Source organism: Calliphora vicina, chromosome 2 (genome assembly GCF_958450345.1).
Source record: "Calliphora vicina chromosome 2, idCalVici1.1, whole genome shotgun sequence".
NCBI classification, from domain to species: Eukaryota; Metazoa; Arthropoda; class Insecta; order Diptera; family Calliphoridae; genus Calliphora; species Calliphora vicina.
The window spans coordinates 65,085,780-65,107,395 of NC_088781.1; the positions used below are offsets into that span (position 1 = coordinate 65,085,780).

Here is a 21,616-nt window from a genome sequence, read left to right on the forward strand (position 1 = left end):
GTATTAATATTTCTCAAAAATGTATGTATTGTCTAAACAAAACTGGTATTCGATTATCAAATATTCATAGATTTTTTAAAACAATTCATACACGTTTTATTTCTAAATACTTCGAGCATAGAGAAATATACATAGAGCGGAAACTAGAAAAAAAAACTCAAACAAAAAAATTATTTAAAAAAAGCACATATACGAGTGTTGTTTTTGTTTTCACTTGGTTTTATTTACTGATACATTCCATCACTTAGGTTTTTGACAAGGTCTTTTGAGTTAGGTCTTTGACAAGAGAGTTTCCGCTCTATGAATATTTATCTATGGCATCGGGTATATACTTATAAATACAAATAAGCCAAACAATAAATGTAAAGATATAAATATAAAAATAAATAAAATTTGCAACAAAACAATAATGAACAACATAAAAAATATTTTGAATACATAAGAAATGTATTTTACAAAATGATTTCTTGACAAACCGGATGGGTTTAATAATATTTAAAATTTAAAAAGTATTAATACACAGAATTGTCATCTGCAAATACCTTAACAACGAAATTTAAGTTCAGTATTTGTTATGATATTTAAAAATTTAACAAAATTAAAAAAGATGAAAAATTATACGACAAAATATATTGGATTACACAGTGCAATAGAAAAAAATAACTATATACGGACAACACTACGTGATAAAAGACCAAAAAAAATACCCGTGTCTCCCAGTTTTGCCCAAAGTCATGCAATTTTTTATGGGCCCCCAAAGATTTGGGCGCTCGGTGTCATTTTTGCAAAAAAGTGATCATTTTCTCAGGCTCATATCTGGCAGACAATTCGGAATTTTGATTTACTCTCCGAGGCAAAGTAGTAGACCTTGTCATAAAGAACAAAAATTATGAACATATAAATCAAAACAACTTCATCTTCAAGATCAAAATCGCAAAAAACTTAAAAAAAAATCGATTTTTTACCTTTTTTCCCCTGTTCTGGTCCATAGGTATCAAACCGTTCAACATTCAAAGAAACAATTAACTACAAAAATGTACCTAAGATCTCAATAAGCAACTTTCTAGAACATATGAACTTCCTAGAAACTATTCTTAACACCGTTTAGGTAGGTCAATATATTAGTAAGAAAAAACTAAAGGACTTAAGTGTTTTGGGCCATAAACTATTAAACTATTATAAACTAAAGCATACTTTTAAGCAGTTTTAAAAAAATTATTTGGAATTTTGCATGACTGGGCAAAACTGGGAGACACGAGTGATTTTTTTTGGGTATTTTATCACATAGTGGTGTCTGTATATGGTTATATTTCCATGATTAAAAAATGTACACACAGTGTTATATAACACATACTAATATTTTGTTGCATAGAACAAATATTCTTTATTGGTGTCATTGTAATAGATGACCATATATCATTTATAGTTGGATACATTTTATGTGGATCTCGATGTTCCAATTCCCGATTAACTTTTCTATTTCCCACATTTTTTATAGAATTAAGGTCGGGTGATTGCGCAGGCCACTGCCTTCCTGTTCTAAAAAGCCTTTCACCAATTTGAATGTGTATTTAGGTCGGGCACACAGTGTTGGAAACTGCATGACATTAACGCCTTCCTGTTCTAAATACCTCTTCACCAATTTTTATGTTTGTTTAGTGTCATTGTCATGTTTAAATATCCATTGGCAGGGCATTTTATAATGGGCCTAATATAGAATCTTCTCCCGGAATAAACTTATTTCTATATCCCTGTTTGTAAATGTCCTTTGTTTCCCCAGAAATGCAACCCTACACCATAACATGTCCGCCTCCATGCTTAACTGTTTCAGTACAGTATTTGGGATTTAGTCTATTATATGAACACATTCCATCAGATTCTAAAAAAATAAATCTAGATTCATCGGAAAATAAAACGAATTTCAGAATATTCCAATTATATTTCCGAAATTTCCATTTGGAGTACCGTTTTATTTTCCGATGAATTTAGATTTAATTTTTTGGATTCTCGAGTCTAATTTTCTGCAATATAAATGGTTTCTAAGCGAACCTATAATTCTGGAAGCTCGCGTGTATGGATATTTTATCCTTAGCTATTGTGTATTTTGATAAACCGCCTCGGTGAATAGTTTCCACAGTTTTTGTTCTTTTATACTAAGTAGTTTAAGAATGATGTTCATTTGAAATTTTTATTTAAAAATTGTAACTTTTTATTTTATTATACCCTTCACCTTCGTTAGAAGGGTATATATAAGTTTGTCATTCCTCTCTTACTCTCTTACTTATTTCTCATTCATCAGTTTAGTCCAATATATTTTGTCGCCTGCTTATTGAATGCAATTTTGTTGTTTTATTAATTTTCTAACTTAAGAATTAATTTTTGTCCAATGTGTTTTTACCGATACTGTACATTTAAGTAACAGTAAATAACTCAAATGTTAATTATTTATTGAATTGAAAAAAAAACTGTAAAATAATTTACTAGAGTCTTAATATAATGACAGATGAAAACATTTAATATTTCGTAGGCTAGTTGCGGACATTTAAACACCTACAAGTATCATCATTACTTATGGTAATTTTAGATACATATCGAATTCATGCCATCTTAAGGAATTCATGCCATCTCCATCTGTTCCGCGATTTTGCAATTAAACTTTAATGGCAATTTGAGGCGCTGGATAACAAAAGACAAAAAATTATAGAGCGATAAATTTACACATCTCTTAACAAGTATCCAACATATCTAAACAGACAGATGAATATTGTTTACCACACGATTAGCTTCAACCATTAAATTATTCCATCAAATCTTCTAGTCGTTGACTTCTGTATAATGTAGGTGACATGATATCCTGAAATAGTTACTAGCGCCGACTTGTTCAGACTGAAAACCCTGTCAGCATTTCCTTCCAATTATCGACTTGGATATGAAGAGAGACGCAAATGGAATCCTATGATGATTGATGACCGATAATTCAACGTTTGTTATTGGATATATACAAACTAGACTAGTGCATACTGTTTCATCATACATTATTGTTTCCATCGTTTTTATCACTAAGAAGGAATGACAATTTACCAGTCGTCGGTATAATTACTAGATTTACGTTATGCCTTCGCGTAATAAGTGTAAATTTCGTAATGTAATAATCATTTTAAAAGGCCCGAAAGTAGAAGAAGCCTATTTAAGTATCATAGTTTTCATGACCACCATATACTTGACTCATCTACGTGACATCATAGAAATTAGTTTGAAAAGCCACGTTATCTGGAGAGATTTTAATTTAAAAGAAAAATTTAAAAAAAAATCCATTTTGGGGGAAAATATTAATTAAATATAGTTTATTTATATAAATTAGTTAATAGCTCTTGTTTCAATTAAAAACTTTAAAAGTAAATTCGGTTGTACCGAATATTATATACCCTTCGAACAAAAAATAAGATAATGATTAAAAACATTTTTTTGGTTGAAAAACAAAATGTTGTTAAACTATTTTTTTCCCGGAACTAAGTCATTGTCGGTCCGAATTTCTAAGGCTTTTGAAAGGTCATTGAAATGCCTTTCATTTGATATCCATATTTACATGACTTAGGAAATATAGGCAAAAATAGGTAATAACAAAAAGGCTGTCCTGAATTTTTGCTCAGATATTTGTGTTCCGATTTTACATACCAACTGAACTATTAGGGGTTCGTGACGAATGTATTGACGAATAAATCATGTTTGTCAGTTATAGAACAGTTCATAACAACAGAGGGACGGCCATCGCTATATCGACTCCGCTATCTATAACGATCCAGAATATATACTGAAGGGTATAAAACTAAATTAATTATAATAATTCTGTATAATAAACAAAATTTGAAAAATGTTTGATAAATGATTGGCAAAATCTGAAACACTTGCTATTTTAGTGTTGCAATTATAATGTTTCAATAATATTTATATAAAATTTAATTAATACTAAAATTTATAAATTCAGAGTTAAAATATTGCGTTTGAATTTGTTTTTTCTTAACCCCATATTAAAATCAAACCAAGTCTTAAGCAATCAATTGTTGAAACAAATAAATACATATTAATTTAGAAGTCGTTAAAATTTATATTATAACTGAATAAAACTGAAATCTAAAATAAATATTAATGAAAAAAATACAACAATCATTGAGAAAATATTTATAAATGAAGTTTATTTTTGCAAAAGGGGCAATTCGTGGCGATGCATATTATTTAAAAAAAATGTGAATTTACCTTAACATTCATAGAAAGATTTTTAACTTTTTGAATATTTTATTTGGAAATTTCGAGTAATCCTTATTTTATGGGATGGTAAAAAATTTATATTTGTCTACGGTTGTAAAAAGATTAACGTTTCTCGCATAGAGAATTATACATAGAGACGAGACACTCCGATTTGTCAAACAAAAACACAACACATCATATGTCTGATACAACAACAATATACATTGAATAGCATCTATTTTGTTGTTGCAGGAGTAATTTAATTTTTTGACAATTACGTCTCGTCTCTATGTTAGCCTACGGATTGAGTAATAATATTCTGAAATTGTTTTATTAAAACGGAGCAATATTATAAAATAATGTCATATTAACCAAATTTATAGTGAAAAATTGGAAAATTAAAATAAAATTGTGATAATTCATATTAGTTCTTGTTACTGAACCACTCTCGAATATTTTATTAATTAGCATAAATCTCTGAATATAAGTAAATTATGACACCAAATTTTATGACAATCGGTCCATAATTAGACATAGCCCCCATATAATGCCCATTTCGAAAATCACTTTAACATACAGAAATATTTTACAATTTTTGCTATCAAAATAAAATTTAACTCAAATAAGTTTTATCGGAAGTGAAATAATCGGAAGTGAAATACCTCGGAATACATCTCGATTGTCGCCTTACATAGAAAAGTCATATAGATTCAAAGTTGACTCAAATGAAATTGAAATCAATTCAAATTAATTGGCTTATTGGCAGAAACTCTACGCTTAGTTTAGATTGTAAACTTCCCTGGTATATCAAAAACGCGAATATACACAAAGATCTAAACGTGCCCATTGTAAAAACTGAAATCTCTAAAAATGTACAAAAATATTTTAAAAAAACTTGAAGTTCACCCAAACCCGCTGGCCCGTAACATATTAGATAACCGTGGCCACACTCGATTAAGAAGGATGGACACAGCAGACCTAATCTAATTTAATCTCCAATTTAACCAAAACAACCATGAATAAAAATTTGTTTGGTCCGGCACTGGCTGGACTAATTAAATAATAATTATTAGATATTAAATATAAGAAAAAACAAGTAAAAGTGCATTGCCCACTTTCAGCGTACAGCATCCTAAATTTATCAAAAACACAAAAAACAACAACAACGCCAAACGAAACAAAACACCAAAAGAAAAAACAAAATAGACAGACAGACAGACAGACATACAGACAGACAGACAGACAGACAGACAGACAGACAGACAGACAGACAGACAGACAGACAGACAGACAGACAGACAGACAGACAGACAGACAGACAGACAGACAGACAGACAGACAGACAGACAGACAGACAGACAGACAGACAGACAGACAGACAGACAGACAGACAGACAGACAGACAGACAGACAGACAGACAGACAGACAGACAGACAGACAGACAGACAGACAGACAGACAGACAGACAGACAGACAGACAGACAGACAGACAGACAGACAGACAGACAGACAGACAGACAGACAGACAGACAGACATGGCTTAATCGACTCCGCTAAACCGAAAACTTATTTTTTCTTTTAAAAAAAATAATTTTATTTTATTTTATTTGATGCTGTTGATCTTACAAAACACTTGTAAGAGTAAACACGTGAAACAAATTTGTACTAAATAAAGTGGTTACACTTTTTTGTGTATAAATTTAAAATCAAAACAATTACATTTTTACAGTAAGAAAAAATTAATCAAAACATGAAAAAACCACCCCATTCCAAGGTTTTTTGTGGAGTGAAGTGGTTAGTTTACTAACCACCGCACAGTGGGTTGAATCGCATCCAAAGTGACGCTTAACTCAGGCAATAATGTTAGATTTTTTCTATATATTTTTTTAAAGATTATGCCTTATTAAGTAAAAACTGAAAAAATTTTAAATAAAAAATTTTATAAAAAAAAATGTTCACAAAAGAAAAAATTTTCAAGTCCATTGAAAAATTTTTTAAAACTGATGTCTTCCGATCGGGACGTAATTTGCACAAAGATAGTCTATTCGGATAGCAATTTTTTTCAACAAGATCGGTCAAGAACACTCTGAGTTAGAGGGATTCCAAATTTAACGCTTTGACCAAACAAGTGTTTTTTCTCATCCCGAGTTACCTCACTTTGAGGCCTTGAGGCTCCCGCGAGTATTTGTGATTTAACTCCAAATTCAAAACTTAAACTCACCTACACCTCCTCTGCCATGGGTAATTTTATTAAAATTGGACAATACGTTTACAATTTACAGAGTTATTTCCATTTTTTTTTTTCATTTATTTAATCTTTTAATAAAATCTTAATTTAAAGAAAGGCGCGCAAACATGCGGAAAATTTTTTTGTTAAAATAAAAGCCTAAATGTTGTATTTTTTTATTATATAGTTTAAAAGCAAACAACTACAAACATATTTAGTTATTATCAATCAAAAATTAAAAATACGCTAAATTTGGAAGATTTAGAAAAAACAAGTAAGAGTGCTATATTCGGCTATGCCGAATCTTATATACCCTTCACCTTTGTTGTGGATGCATTATTATTTTTTATAATAAGTATATAGGTATGTATGTACATTGCCCACTTTCAGCGTACAGCATCCTAAATTTATCAAGAACACAAAAAACAACAACAACGCCAAACGAAACAAAACACCAAAAGAAAAAACAAAAATAAAATACGCAAGGCAATGAAACCAACACACATCCAAACATACGTTTAATTGTATAAAAAACAACAACAACGCCAAAAGAAACAAAACACAAAAGAAAAACAAAATACGCAAAGCATGCACATTCAAACATACGATTTGTTGATTTTTTGTCAAAAAAACCAACACACAACCAAACAAACGTTTAGTTGTATAAAAAACAACAACAACGCCAAAAGAAACAAAACACAAAAAAAAACAAAATACGCATAGCTTGCACATCCAACCATACGTTTTGTTGTTTTTTTGTCAAAGCATGCAATACATTGTGTTTTTTGATGAAATTTTCAGAGGTTGTCTCGGATTTTTGCTCATATCTCCGTTATTTATGGACGGATTTTGCTGATTTTAAATAGCAAAATTCTCGAAAGTATGTCTGACAGAATTGTTGAAGATTTGGATCCCGGAGATATCTGGGGCCTTCAGAAAATTGATTTCAACAGACAGACAGACAGACGGACATGGCTTAATCGACTCCGCTATCTATAAGGATCCAGAATATATATACTTTATAGGGTCGGAAATGAAAAATGTAGAAATTACAAACGGAATGACAAACTTATATATACCCTTCTCACGAAGCTGAAGGGTATAAAAATAAAAATACTTTTCCAAAAAAAATCTAAATAAAAGATTCTTATTCATATACTCAAATATCTGAAATTGATGGTTCCATCATAAAAAGTTAGCTTTTAAATGTTTTTAAAAAAAAAAAAATATTTTATTTGTGTTTAATTTCAATTTTAATTACTTTATCTAAAAATACGAAAAATTTATAAACTAAACTGCAGAAAAAGTATGCAGTCTAGAATAACGATTTTAGCTATTAGTGATGTAGTATTCTGTCTACTTTTACCCGGTACCAAATTTAATAACTTTGACCATGATTCAACCCAACGTGCAATGTTTGTTTCGTATAAATTTTTTGGAAATCGAATATTCATCATAAACGATGACTTTAAAAAATATAATTGTTTAGCAAAATGGCAATAGATGCCAATAAACTAAGTTTTAAAAACTATAGAAAATGTGGTTAGTAAACTGACCACCCAACCGCAAAGAGTAAAGAACTGTTAGGATTGATCGATAATAGACTCTAGGTATATTAAATAACTAACCCCCATTAACAAGAAGTCTGGTTAAGTGCTAACTAATACACTCATAAAAAAAATTGAGTAATCCGTACTTAAATCAATCCGGAGCGGTGTCAATAGTAGGGTAAGTACGGATTTTCTTAAACCGAGTACATAATACTTGATTCAAGTACGGATTCATCAATCCCAAAAATCTTAATTTTAGCTCTCCCTAAGTACGACCGAGATTGAATTAATCTTAAAATGAGCTTGATTCAAGAATTCTAAACTTGTTTTAAGCACGAATTCATACTTGATATAATCCAAAAATCGGATTGATTTAAGAATGTCCGAGATTGAATTAATCCCAAAATGAGCTTGTTTCAAGAATTCTAAACTAGATTTAAGCACGAATTCGTACTTGATATAATCCAAAAATAGGATTGTTTTAAGCCCGAATTCGTACTTGATGTAAGCCAAACTAAGATTGATTTAAGAAAAACACATTATTTTTTATTTTTAATAAATTTTATTTTGTTTTTTTTAATTTAAATTTAATACAATTTAACAATTATTACCTTGCTTAAAACTCGTTTGCCACGGAAGTCATCATCTTCAATTAGCCAATTGTCAACTTTGGATTCAACAGAAATTGTGTCGTCATCGACGCCAAACTATAGAATAAGATTAAGATTTGTTAAATTATATTTGCAAAAATCTGTATTATTAAATTCTTACCTGAATTTTGTCCACTTAAAAGCTTCTTCCTAAATTCGATTCGAAGACCAAGAGGAGGTATTGCTTCCTTAATGTTTTCACCATTGCAAGCTGTTGTATGTTACCTGAGAAGCTAAAAATGTACAAACAAATGATATAATATGAAAACTATTTATAAATTCATTTATAACATTAACTACCTATACGATATTAAAGATTTACCCCCATATTCATAAACAATTTTCAAAGGTTTATAAAACAATAATTCCACACAAAATTCGTTTTATAAAACTTTGATAAATTTAAAAATTATTTATTAATATGAGGATAAATCATTAATATCGTACAGTTATTTTTATATTTTTTCTAAGTGACTGTACTTGTATTTTTGCAATAAGAAACATATTTTTCATTTGTGGTACAAAAATACCATCAGTTCATGGACAAAACGCAGTTATTTATACTAATACACACAACGACGCAAACAACAAATTGTGCACATGTCAATACATATGTAGGTGTTTGTGTGTCTATAATATAGAGTCTATATTATAGACACACAAACATCAAGCACGAGAATTCTTAAACTAAGAACAAAATGCTTGTATTATTTGTTTACAAGTGCAAATTTTGTTGTTTGCGTCTTAAAAAACCTGTTTCTAAACGATATGCGCAACTACATATGTATGTATGTGTGTGTTAGTACAAATGAAAAAATATTTCTTATTGAAAAAATTTGTACGTACATACCACGTTGTACCGTTATTTTGTTTTTAAAGAATTTGTTGCAAATTCAACAGTCTATTTATAAAACATAATATAGTAAGCCAAAAGAAAACATGTAAAAAGAATCATATCCAAAGTTTTCTATTGACTTGCTGTATTATGTTTTATAAATAGAATAACTGTATTTAAAAATAAATCACAATAATAAATAAATTATAGACTTACCTTTTAAATACCCATAAACACTGGGCTGATGAAACTCCTGGAGAAGCTGGAGCAGGAGGGTGTCTTCCTTCTGCCTCACTCATATTTTTTTCACACAACACAAAAAAACACAAAAGACCGAAAACAATACAGAACAACACGGAACACGGAACGCACAACACAGACTGATGAAATTGCTTCTTTATTCATGTAACTAACCGACAGCGCGAGTAGAAAATTACTTTGAGAACAGCTCAGAGAGTAAATTTTATACCGCTCTTTTTCTATTATGGATCAATATAAGAATTTTTTTCTTATTTCAAGTTTTCTTACTCTTAATTTGAAGTTTAAGAATTAACTACTTGATTTAACTTCTCACTTGTACTTAAAACAAGATTTTCTTGCTTAATTCAAGAATTTCGTTCTTGTTTTAAGAAAATTTCCGCTTGATTTTTGTAATCAATCCCGTTTATACTTATTCTAAGTACAAATGAGTATGAATCGTACTTAAATTTTTAAGTACAATTCTGGCTAAATTTGAGTAAAATAAACTTAAATTTAGAAGTGCTTTTTTCTTTCTGTGTAGTTATACTGTCGTTTAATATTATTTTTGTATGAAAACTGTCAGTATAACTATTAGTTAACACATAACCAGACATCGTGTTAATGGTGGTATTTATTAGAGTATTTATTATCAGTAATCATTTGATATTTATACCCTACTCCACCATAGTGGGGAGGGTATTATGCGTTTGTGCAGATGTTTGTAACGCCCAAAAATATTAGTCTAACACCCACCTTAAAGTATACCGATCGACTTAGAATCACTTTCTGAGTCGATTAAACGATGTCCGTCCGTCCGTCCGTTGGCTGGCTGGCTGGCTGGCTGTCCATGTAAACCTTGTGCGCAGAGTACAGGTCGCAATTTTGAAGATATTTCGATCAAATTTGGTACATATTACTTTTTCGGCCCAAGGACCAAGCCTATTGAAACTGGCTGAAATCGGTCCATTATTTCACCTAGCCCCCATACAAATGTCCCCTCGAAATTGGACTTTATCGGTCATAAATATTTAATTTATCTATGTATCTACACAAATTTCGCTCCAAATAAGTTTTATATATACAAAATTCATGTCACCAAATTTTTTTACGATCGGTCCATAATTAGTCATAGCTCCCATATAGACTCGCTTCCGAAAATCACTTTAACGTGCATAAATCGCTTAAAAATTTTGGTATACTCACAAAATTCAATAGTTAACTTTAATATAGACATAAATTACACGACCTAATTTTATGGTGATCGGTCCATAATTGGTCATAGCTCCCATATAAGGCCCACTTCCGAAAATCACTCAAAAATATATATTATTGATATTTTAAAAGAAAAATATTTTTACTCATTTACTTGGTGTAGGGTATTATATGGTCGGGCTTGACCGACCATACTTTCTTACTTGTTTTATAATATATATTGACAAAAACACAAAAAATTTAAAAAACGGTGAAATAGACGAAATTTTTCATTATTTCTGAAATAATGCAATATCTTAAACCACTTCTTAAAATCGGTATAACTATATTAAATTTTAAAAGCTACCTGTTTATACTCATATACTCAGTGTAGGGTATCGGGCTTGGACGACTATACATTGTTACTTGTTTTCACTTATGTTTGATTACTTGACTGTTCTTTGGAATGCAAAGATAAGGCAATTGATTACTTTATACGTCCCAGGTAATCTATGGTGAAGTCAATTTTCACTTTATTGTCTGAATATAATCTAGATTGTATTAGGCCCTAATTTTGTAAATCACGTCACCAAAGTTATATTTATGTAGATAGCAAAAACAAAATTTAAGAAATTTTAAAATTATGTATAAAGCAAAAACAAATTTTGTTTTTGCTAATCCACATAACTATCACTTTGGTGACGTGATTTACAAAATTAGGGCCTTAATTTTAAGTTTGTTTGTACTGCTCTTTAGAAAGCATTTATTAATTTATTAGAGTGTCTCAAGTCATGCATTATAAAACACCAATTATCTTAAAAAGTAATTATAATTTTTTTGTTTAAATTAAACTGTGACTTTAGTTACAGATTTGTTATCATTTCCCTCGAAGGTCGAAATGCATTCTGACTTTTAGTTTTTGTTCTGTCAGCTGTTTTGTGAGTGATGTCTAATTTTAGCACGTGAAATTGTGTGTGTTATTTTTAAAAAAAAAATCAAAGTTTTAATAACTTTTAGTCACCCGATCTATTCGAAATATTTTGTATTAGTTTTCCAATGAAAACGTATCATAATTATTGTTTTTTACACCTAAACCGGCAACAATGATCTGAGGCACTCTTCACCTTTTTGCACCTTGCGGGTTAGAGGGTTAAATTTTCTATATTTTCGAAATTATGGCTCATTGTACATAATAAATACATCCTCCTGGTATTTGAAACCTAGTTTACTAAAAAGTGTCTTCGACACTAAATTATTGTCGTTTATCATTGTGCGTACATCCTCCCCACGTTCAATGATTTTTCGAGAATACATTTCAATCAATATGGTGGCCAAACCTTGTCCCCGATATTCATCCTTAACATGAAGAGTGCCTAGGAAACCACACTGACATCTGAAAATTAAATAAATCATTCATTATATAATTGTGTACATATTTATATTATTAAACTTCCAATTACCTGGTACACCAAGCCACTAATTCATTTGTATATTTTGTATATAAGCCCAAATTTATATTGTATGTAATTAAAGATTGAATAAATTCTAAAGAGCCATTCTGACGCGAGTACCATGTATCGTTGATTAGATTGGCATCTGTAGTCGATAAGGGCCGTAGTACCAGTGTATTAGGAATGCTGAAAAAAAGGTTTACAAAAGTTTCTTAACGAAATAAATTAGGGTTCCTAGGTAAATAAAGAATCTAGTCCATAAATAGATAGAATTGGATCGACTATAATAATGGTAATTAAAAGCCTCTTCAAAATTAAATCCAATTACTAAGTAGATTAATGTTATACAAATATGTAAGCAAGAAATGTATATTTCGCATAAGTTCCGATTATATAATAAATTTAGGAAATTATACGACCAGTCTAAATCTACTATAATTGTTATACGCTAACATTAATTAATCTAGTATAAAATAATTTTAAGAGCAACTCTTACCTAATCTCATTATAGTTTACACAACTTCGATCTCTTTGATAGATTTTAAGAGTAGTCATTCTAATATTTATATTTAGCTCTCTTAAAGTTTTTTCAACTACAGGAAATAAAAGTGCTGGCAATGCGAATATTTTATATTTACGACTCCAATCCCACAACTTCAAAGCATTTAACAACTCGTCCACATTCAGATTTAAAGTGTTAATAAACAATTGATAACGATCCTTTTACCAAAGTACATGAAACAAAAATAATAATCACTCTCTTTTATATAAAAAAAAAAAAAACTTACCAAAATAATAAACAAACCGCTTTCCCTCCAATTGTCGAGCACATAAACTTTGACATGATCAATATTAGGATTCGATTCAAACCAGTGTATAAAATTTGTTAGCGTGTAGTAGCCGTGAGAGGTATTTGGAATATGATTACGATATAAATCGCGTAAATACTTGAGGTCATTTACATCAGTTAAAATTTGTAATTTCGACATTGGTTTTGTTTAATCTTATAGAGCAACAGTGGTTGTTACGAGCTAAACGCGTCAATAATAACTAAAACTCGTTTATTTGCCACTCACCTTTTAACTGTAAATTAATTGTAAAGTATAAAAGCTCATTGTTTTACGAGTACAATCTTTTAAACAATATTTATCGTATGTATAGAAAGAGAAGGTAATTCATTCACATGATGTAACTAATACTTAGATTATGCTCAGCTATTTTATATTGCCAGACATTTAAAAATGTTTCAGAAACAGGAAAAGAAATTATTAAAAACAAGTAAGAGAGCTATATTCGGCTGTGCCGAATCTTATATACCCTTCAACAAATTATACTTCAAAATAAAAATTTTAAATAAAAAATTTTTAGGAAAACAAAATTGATTTTTTTCCAAAGTTGTTTTTTTAATTTTTATTCGAATTGTTTTTTTTAAGTTTTATTAAGTTTTATAATACATATTTAGCAAAAAAAAAAACTTAATTCAAAGGTCTTTGAAATATCTATCATTAGATATCCATATTGACTATTTAATGAGTTAGTAATGCAGATATATGTAGGTCAAAAATCGAGGTCCTGGTTTCTTCTCTCAGCCATTTGTGGACCGATTTTCTCGATTTTAAATAGCAACCGAGCCGGAAGAATTAAACGAGAGGTTTAATTACATATATTCTCTTATTCAGGAAAACAGTACCGAATTCTATTTATATACGGTAATTTAAATAGATGATATTTTCAAAGATTATTGGGCAACTGGAGATGCCCGCAAAGGGGCAAAAAGTGCATTCCTGTCTGGTAAAACTCTAAATTAATTTATCCATGTTTTATTCGAATTATCTATATTAATAAAAGTGATGAGTTTATTTAAATCCTTTTATATTGTATAAATCACGGAAAAAATCGCTAAATAAACTTTAATTTACCATTATTACTGAGGACCAGTAATGCGATCCAGGTTCAAATATGTATCTTAATATTTTACGATTTTAAACTAAAATGCATCTATTAATCTTAAAAATCTACCAAATAACCATATGACCTAAATAATTGTAACAATTTAATGCAATCTGAAAATGTTAGTGACACAGTTTATTAAAAAAAACGCCCCCAAAATCGGCAAATGTTATTCTCTCTTTAGCAATTGCCTTGAAAAAAAATTATATTTCTGTAATTTCTGTTTTGATTGCTTTAATTGATTTTTGTTTTGTTGGTCTTACGTTGAGTTTTGTTTGGTACTTTACCATGTATCAACGCATAAAATTTAGGTTATCAACCGAAAGCATGTGGCCAATTCAAAAATTTCGAGAAATCGTAACTCGGTACAGTTAGGCAACGCAACGCGCTGCACACAGGGATAGCTTCATACATTTTTGAGCAAAAATTATAAGGAGTGGTCGTAGAGCATTGAAATTTGGCACCGAGAATTATATGGACTAAATTAAGAAAAAAATAAAATTTGTTCAAAATCGTCCACGCCCACCGCATAACGCCCATACAATCCAAATCGATTTTTTCGCAGAAAATGTTTCCTATGCTAGCAAAAGTCTAGAAATTTGGTACATATGTACATTTTTTGAAACAAAGGAAGAACACATGCAGAGTTTCAATAAAATCGGTCACGCCCACCGCCCATGAAACCCATAGATAGATACGATTTTTTTTTATATTTCGTTTATATGTTCCGAAAACTTCAGAAAACTATTTTTTTTAATCGAATCGAGACACTCCCAAATTTGATTTTATTAAGGGAAAGTGGGGCTACATTATTTTTTCCCATGGAAAATCAACAATAAAATAATTTTCGGGCATATCTTCATAGCGGTTTATGATACCCCCAATTTTTTTTTTAATTTATAGAGAAATGCCATATTTTTCAAATATGTTAAAGGTAAATGGTATTATCAGGAATGTTATAGTTACAAATGGGACATTTCATGTCAAGTGAACCAACTTTTCAAATCAATGTCTTCCGATCGGGATGAAATTCGCACCAAGGTTAGTTCTATTGGATAGTAATTTGACACAATTTTTCAACAAGAAGCAGTTGTGTTTTCTTATCCATGTAACTTATTACCTATTGTTCTTAGCAAAATGTGTCCCAAATAGTTTAGATAGCTCTTTCTTCAATCTTTCGAAAAAAAATATTTAAAAAAAAATTTTAAAACTTTTTTGACTTTTTTTTAAAATGGGATTCTAAAAAAGGTAAATTTTGCAAAAAAAAATTTAAAATTATATGTTTTGAGTTACAAAACATTTATTTTGATAGATATCGAACTCGCATCCCACTAAGCGACCAAATAGGTCTTCAAGGAAAATATCTGAGCTTTATTTTAAGAAGAAAAAAACAAAAAAGGGACCATTTTGAAAATAAAGTCAAACAAAAGTTTTTCATTTCGGAAAAAAATATTAAAAAAAATTTATTTTTTCTGTTTTTCAAAAGATTGAAGAAATAGCTATCTAAACTATTTGGGACACATTTTGCTAAGAACAATAGGTAATATATTACATGGATAAGAAAAAACACCTGCTTGGCCAAATTGTGAAATTTTGACCTCTGTAACTCAGAGAGTTCTCGAATTACTATCCAATAGAACTTAAATTGGTGCAAATTTCATCCCGATCGGAAGACATCGATTTCAAATTTTGGTTCACTTGACATGAAATGCCCCAAATATAATCCACTGAATTGCGTGAAAATATAAGTTAATTTTAGCTTAACACTCTTGAATTTTTTTAAAAATAAATTACAATTTGTCTTAAAACTATAAGTCCGCATTTCATCTTTAAACATTTCTCTACAAAACTGCATCATTTGATTTTTTAAATTGAGTGGTCGAAAAATAGGGTTTTTGACACCAAAATCCTTCTGTGCGCTGTGTGATCGATCAGAAACAAGTTTATTTTGTAAACTACTGGTACGATTCGTTCGTACAAAGGGACCTACATTTTCAGTAAATTAAATACAGGCAGGCTAATTGAACCACCTCTGGTTTGCAAAATTGTGTACAGCTCGTAACTTGTACAAATATATATAGACAGACTTCTATAACTTTGTTATTAAGCAAAGTTATGTATATTTCTCTAAGTTATATCTTATACTTAAAACGATATTTGGTTTTTATATCCACCACCAAATTGATTTACCCCCATCTTTTTGATGGTTGGTATAAAAACGAAAAATTTAAACTTAAATATAATTTAAATTATAAGATACAAGAAATACAGAATTTTGCTTTATTTTTCTATTTCCTATATTGATTTTGTTATTCCGTTTGTAACACATCGAAATATCCATGGCAGACTAACAAAATTATACATTTTCTGGGTTCTTATAAAATTCATAGACGATCTAGAATGATCAAAATCGTTTGAGTTATGGTTATGATATTTTTCAAAATTTTCTTTAAATACTTATATTGCAGATAATACATAACACATTTTGCATACGTTATTCCTATTATCTATACTATATTATATCCATGTGTCTTTTTAATTTAACAAAACTATTAGTCATTAAATTGTACATGGCAGTTATTCGTTTTCGGGCCACTTAAAATTTTCTATAAGCGGATATGTTCTCAGCCAATAACAACGATCTGTTACTTTGAAATTCAACTTTTCAAACATGCCACGCGATGGTTGATTGTCCTTATTAACCAAAGCCATAACATCATCTCCCTGATTGGCTATACTACGTGAGGTGGCCCGCGCCACAGCTGCTCCCAAACCTAAACGTTTGTAATCATCTTTAACTTGTAAGGCACCCAAAAAACCTCCTTGCAGCCTAAATGAAATAGAAATTAAATATTCAATATTATTTTCAATTAAACAACAATAAAAAGCTTAAATACCGTAAACACCAGGCAACCAATTCATTTGTTGACTCAACATAAATTCCCATATTTATATTCCAATCAATTAAACGTTTAGTCAAAAACAATGAACCATCATGGCGATTGGGCCACAAGGAATTAATAATATCAGCATCAGTGGTGGAACATAGAGGTTTTATAATAAATCCTGGGGGGCAGCTGTAAATGAAAAGCAAATATTTTTTACAATAAAATAGTGACGCCAAGACATATATGTACATTTGAAAAATGGTCTCATCAAACAAACTAAATTTTTATTTTAGTTAGGAACATCGACACCTTATAGGCAAAATTATATGTATGTATATTAGAGTGTCCCTTAGAATTAAATTTTTTGAAATGTTGAAATAGTACCCCCTGAAAACTTTCGTAATGACCTTAAATACCACCAAAAAAATGTTTAGCTTGTTCTAAGAACCGCAACCCGTGCCGACTTTTGATTTAGTTATGAGGTACAAAGGGAAAAAATGCATTTTTTCAGTTTTTTTTTTTAAAAATTTTGCTATTAAGTAATTACTTTTGTAATTTAATTTAAAAGAATTGAAAAAAGACAAAAATTTTTTAAAAAATGTAAAGTTATTAAAAAATCGTGTGTCAGGACACTAAAACAAGAAATGTAGGAACAAAATTAACATATTTGGAGAAATATTAAAACAAAAGTTTATTCCTACTTAAAATATATCCATATTTGCTTTTATATCAGTTTTTATCTTCATAGGATACAGTTAACCTATTCGCAGGTATAACCAAAAAAAATATTTTTTTAACGGAAAATTCCAATTTCAATTTTTTAAAAATTTTGTTAAACAAATTTCAGAATTTTTTGATCATCACATGGGGATTTATTTACAACATAATAGGGAATAAAAATGTGAAAAAAATACCTCCTATAGTTTTTCCGTACCTGCGATATAAATTTTGCGAAAAATTTAATTCTAACGGACACTCTAATGTATACCTTTGTAGCTCCAGAAGCTGTTTAAAACAACTCAAAAATTAATCAATTACCTTACATCCAACAGTTTAGCTTCTGCATTTGACAAATAGTACATCAATGTCAAACTATCATATTCTAAGTTAAGATTTTTACTTTCCACCGTACTCAACACTGCCGGTCTGAAACATTCCAAAAATGAACTGACTTTAAAACCTTTCGACCAATCTAAGTCCATTAGAAGTTCTCTTAAATTCGCACAGTTGTCTTTATTCAAAGAGCCTACAAATAACTGATAACGATCTACAATCACGTAGAGGCCTTCTTCTTTTGTTGACGAATAGATTCTTAGATTTTTCAGTTGTGCATCTTTCTTTTTCCACTTTAAAAAATTATCCAAACAATAATATCCCACACAATTCTGAGGCCAATCACGGTGGTATAAGTCTCGCAATTTTTGTAATTCATCGAGATCTTTTAATTCAAAAAGTTCGTTCATTTTTCAACAATTTTCTTAAAGTTTGCGTATCTTAATAAATAAACACAAAATATTCGCAACTTTCACGCACCCGATTTCGAACGTACTTGTTCGGTTGAAATAAAGTGACTAACACAAATTGCGTTTTGTAGAGAGAGTGAGAGAGAGAATGAATTGGATTCATTAATTGTATCTTTTTGTTGGTATTATAATCTCATCGAGGGTTGCCAACGAACAAAATATGAATTTGCTCCCTGTATTTTCACATTTCACTTATGTTAATGTTTAAAATTTTAGTATAAATAAGTTTTAGTATAAATAATATTTTACCCATGAAGGGTAAAATATTATTTTGTGGCGGTCTCGATTACCAAATCGTTCTATCATTAGGTGAGATACAAGCAAAGACCCTCGATTGCCTAGATTTTTTGATCAAATTGTACGAAAATATACGAGTGTACAACAACAACAAATAAGAGAGCTATATTCGGCTATGCCGAATCTTATATACCCTTCACCAAATTATACTTCAAAATAAAAATTTTAAATATTTTTATGCAAACAAAATTTATTTTTTTTTTCCAAAGTTGTTTTTTTAATTTTTTGGGATAAAAATCTTTTTCGAATTGTTTTTTTAAAATTTTTTAAATCTTAAAATTTTTTTTTAATATTTAGCGAAATAAATATTTAAAAAAAAAATTAAAAATTTTTAATATTTTTTTCCCGTAATCTTTTTTGACTTTTTTTCAAAATGGGCCCTTTTTTTCTTAAAATAAAGCTTAGATATTTTCCTTGAAAACCCTTTTGGTCGCTTTGTGGGATGCGGGTTCGATATCTTTCAAAATAAATTTTTGATTTTTTTTTTTGCAAAATCTAATTTTTCAAAATGGCCACTTTTTTATAATTTTTTTTTTTTGCTCAAGATAAAGCTTAGGTCCATTCCTTTAAGAGGCTTTTGGTCGCTTAGTGGGATGCATGTGGGATATATATCAAAATAAATGTTTCCTAACTCAAGACATACAATTTTGGAGTTAAATCAAAATTCCCAATTGTTTGTAAGATATGAGCCTGCGAAAATTATAATTTTTTGCAAAAATGACACCGAGGCCCCAAATCTTTGAGGGCCCATAAAAAAGTGCATGACTTTGGGCAATACTGAGAGACACTGGTCTTTTTTTTGGTCTTTTATCACGTATTGGTGTCCGTATATGGTTATATTTCCATGACTTAAAAAATTTCACACAGTGTAAGTCAAGACTTTGATATCTCCGAAACTAGTTACAAGCAATGACTCGTTATCAGTAAAAACAGACTTTGTTCATGCAAATGATTAGAAGTTAATTATTCGAATACTGAAGACGATATGTAGTAGTAATAAGTTATAGCAACTCATGAACCAGTTATTGCTGGAGACCCAACAAGCCGCCCTTCAGTTTTCAAATTTGTTGAACCTTTATTATGGGTATTGGTTTAGTCCCCCAAAAATAATAAATTTAAATATACAAATGAAAACACTACCCACAAATATATATTGTTGTACTCAAATTAATTAAAATTAAAAAGCGACAAATAAAGAGTACAATTTTTTATACAATAAATTCTCTTTATTTTAATATCTTTATACCCAACAACAACATAGGAAAAGAGGTTGTTATGTGTATGTGTTAATGCATATAACACCAAAATGTAACAATTGTATCTAACTCCCACCTTAAGGTGTTCCAATAAACTTAAATCCTGAGCGCAAAGTGCAGCAGACAATTTTGTAGATAAGGCTGGTCGATTTAAAAATCGCAGAAGTGACAAGTAAAATCGTACTCTTTTGATCAAAATAAAAGAAACTTTGCCAAAATAAAAGAACCAACCACTAAAATGAATTCTGATGTTCCTTATTTTGACCCAAAGGTCAAATTTTGAAAAATCTCACTTTGGCCCATTTATAGTGCCCCAATCGAGTCTAAATGTATGACCGACCCCCACAGCCCCTGGAACCCGCTGGGGGGTCCCCATACAAAAATTTAAAAAAATCACCATTTTTGGCACTTTACATGATGTATGTATTGTGTAAATTTTGTGTATAGAGCGTATGAAAAATATAAATGTGATGTATGTAATAAATAATATTAATCATGTGTCTATGAGCAGCATAGCTTTATTTTTAAGATTTTGGGTCAAAATAGGGAACATCAGAATTCATTTTAGAAGTTTCTTATTTTGATCCCTAGAATACGATATTCCTTGTCACATGGGCGATTTTTTTGCGTCCCTACAAATCGACCCTCCCTAATGTTCATATACTCAAGCATACTCAGCTTTACAATTGTACTTGTTTTAATTTTAAGGCTTATCAACAAATTAATACTTTCTTCTGCAGATAAAAATTGAGAGACATAATTATAATGAATCGTATATTACAATAATTGTCTTAATATTAACACATTAGGGAATATAAATATTGTTTCTCTTGCCAAGAGATATTATTGGAAATATATGTAAATAATCTTAATAATTTGTAAACATAATAATAATGAGTTAAGAAATGTAAAAGTTGTGATTCCAACGAATTGTAAAATAATATCTACCAATGGTTGGCATAAAGAGAACATGGAACATGTACTATAATATCATGTTATGCACTTTCTTACTGTGATGTTTGTTTCTTTTTTGACAATTTGTATGAACTTCGTTGACATTCGTGTTATTTTTATATAAATAACCGTTCAAAACCGGTGCCTGGTGATTATGATTGCCGATCGCTGATATATACATATGCACAGAAAAACGTACTCATTATAGTTTGAGATAAACGGTTTTCTGTACAAGTAAACATACTTACTTTTATCACTACAGTGAATTACTTAGCTTAACTTTCAATTATTAATTTTTAACCGGATTTTTACTATTTCCACAATAACCATATTCTTTCATAATCCCCCAAATGTATTT

The 21,616-nt window shown here is 29.8% G+C and overlaps 2 protein-coding genes across 2 annotated transcripts; both read right to left on the reverse strand.

Annotated features, from left to right (window-relative positions):
• Positions 1-11,950: 11,950 nt before the first annotated feature.
• On the reverse strand, positions 11,951-13,379 carry LOC135951307 (uncharacterized). Its single transcript, XM_065500930.1, has 4 exons — positions 13,179-13,379; positions 12,887-13,110; positions 12,400-12,576; positions 11,951-12,332 (listed from the first exon to the last, which is right to left on the reverse strand). Exons 1-4 carry the CDS (start codon positions 13,377-13,379, stop codon positions 12,113-12,115), a joined length of 822 nt encoding a protein of 273 aa, XP_065357002.1. The 3' UTR covers positions 11,951-12,112.
• Positions 13,380-16,703: 3,324 nt separating this feature from the next.
• Positions 16,704-18,774, reverse strand: LOC135951498 (uncharacterized). The gene is made up of 3 exons (XM_065501156.1): positions 18,267-18,774; positions 17,238-17,417; positions 16,704-17,170 (listed from the first exon to the last, which is right to left on the reverse strand). Exons 1-3 carry the CDS (start codon positions 18,689-18,691, stop codon positions 16,918-16,920), a joined length of 858 nt encoding a protein of 285 aa, XP_065357228.1. The 5' UTR covers positions 18,692-18,774; the 3' UTR covers positions 16,704-16,917.
• Between the last annotated feature and the right edge of the window lie 2,842 nt (positions 18,775-21,616).

Bases quoted from the DNA above. Each gene is read 5' to 3' on its own strand.
- LOC135951307 (XM_065500930.1), bottom strand. From the start codon at position 13,379: ATGTCGAAATTACAAATTTTAACTGATGTAAATGACCTCAAGTATTTA. The intron at 13,111-13,178 runs GTAAGTTTTTTT...CTTTGGTAAAAG, and splicing joins GCGGTTTGTTTATTATTTTG to GATCGTTATCAATTGTTTAT. The intron at 12,577-12,886 runs GTAAGAGTTGCT...CCTTTTTTTCAG, and splicing joins GTAAACTATAATGAGATTAG to CATTCCTAATACACTGGTAC.
- LOC135951498 (XM_065501156.1), bottom strand. From the start codon at position 18,691: ATGAACGAACTTTTTGAATTAAAAGATCTCGATGAATTACAAAAATTG. The intron at 17,418-18,266 runs GTAATTGATTAA...TTTCATTTACAG, and splicing joins GCTAAACTGTTGGATGTAAG to CTGCCCCCCAGGATTTATTA. The intron at 17,171-17,237 runs GTATTTAAGCTT...TATTTCATTTAG, and splicing joins TTGGTTGCCTGGTGTTTACG to GCTGCAAGGAGGTTTTTTGG.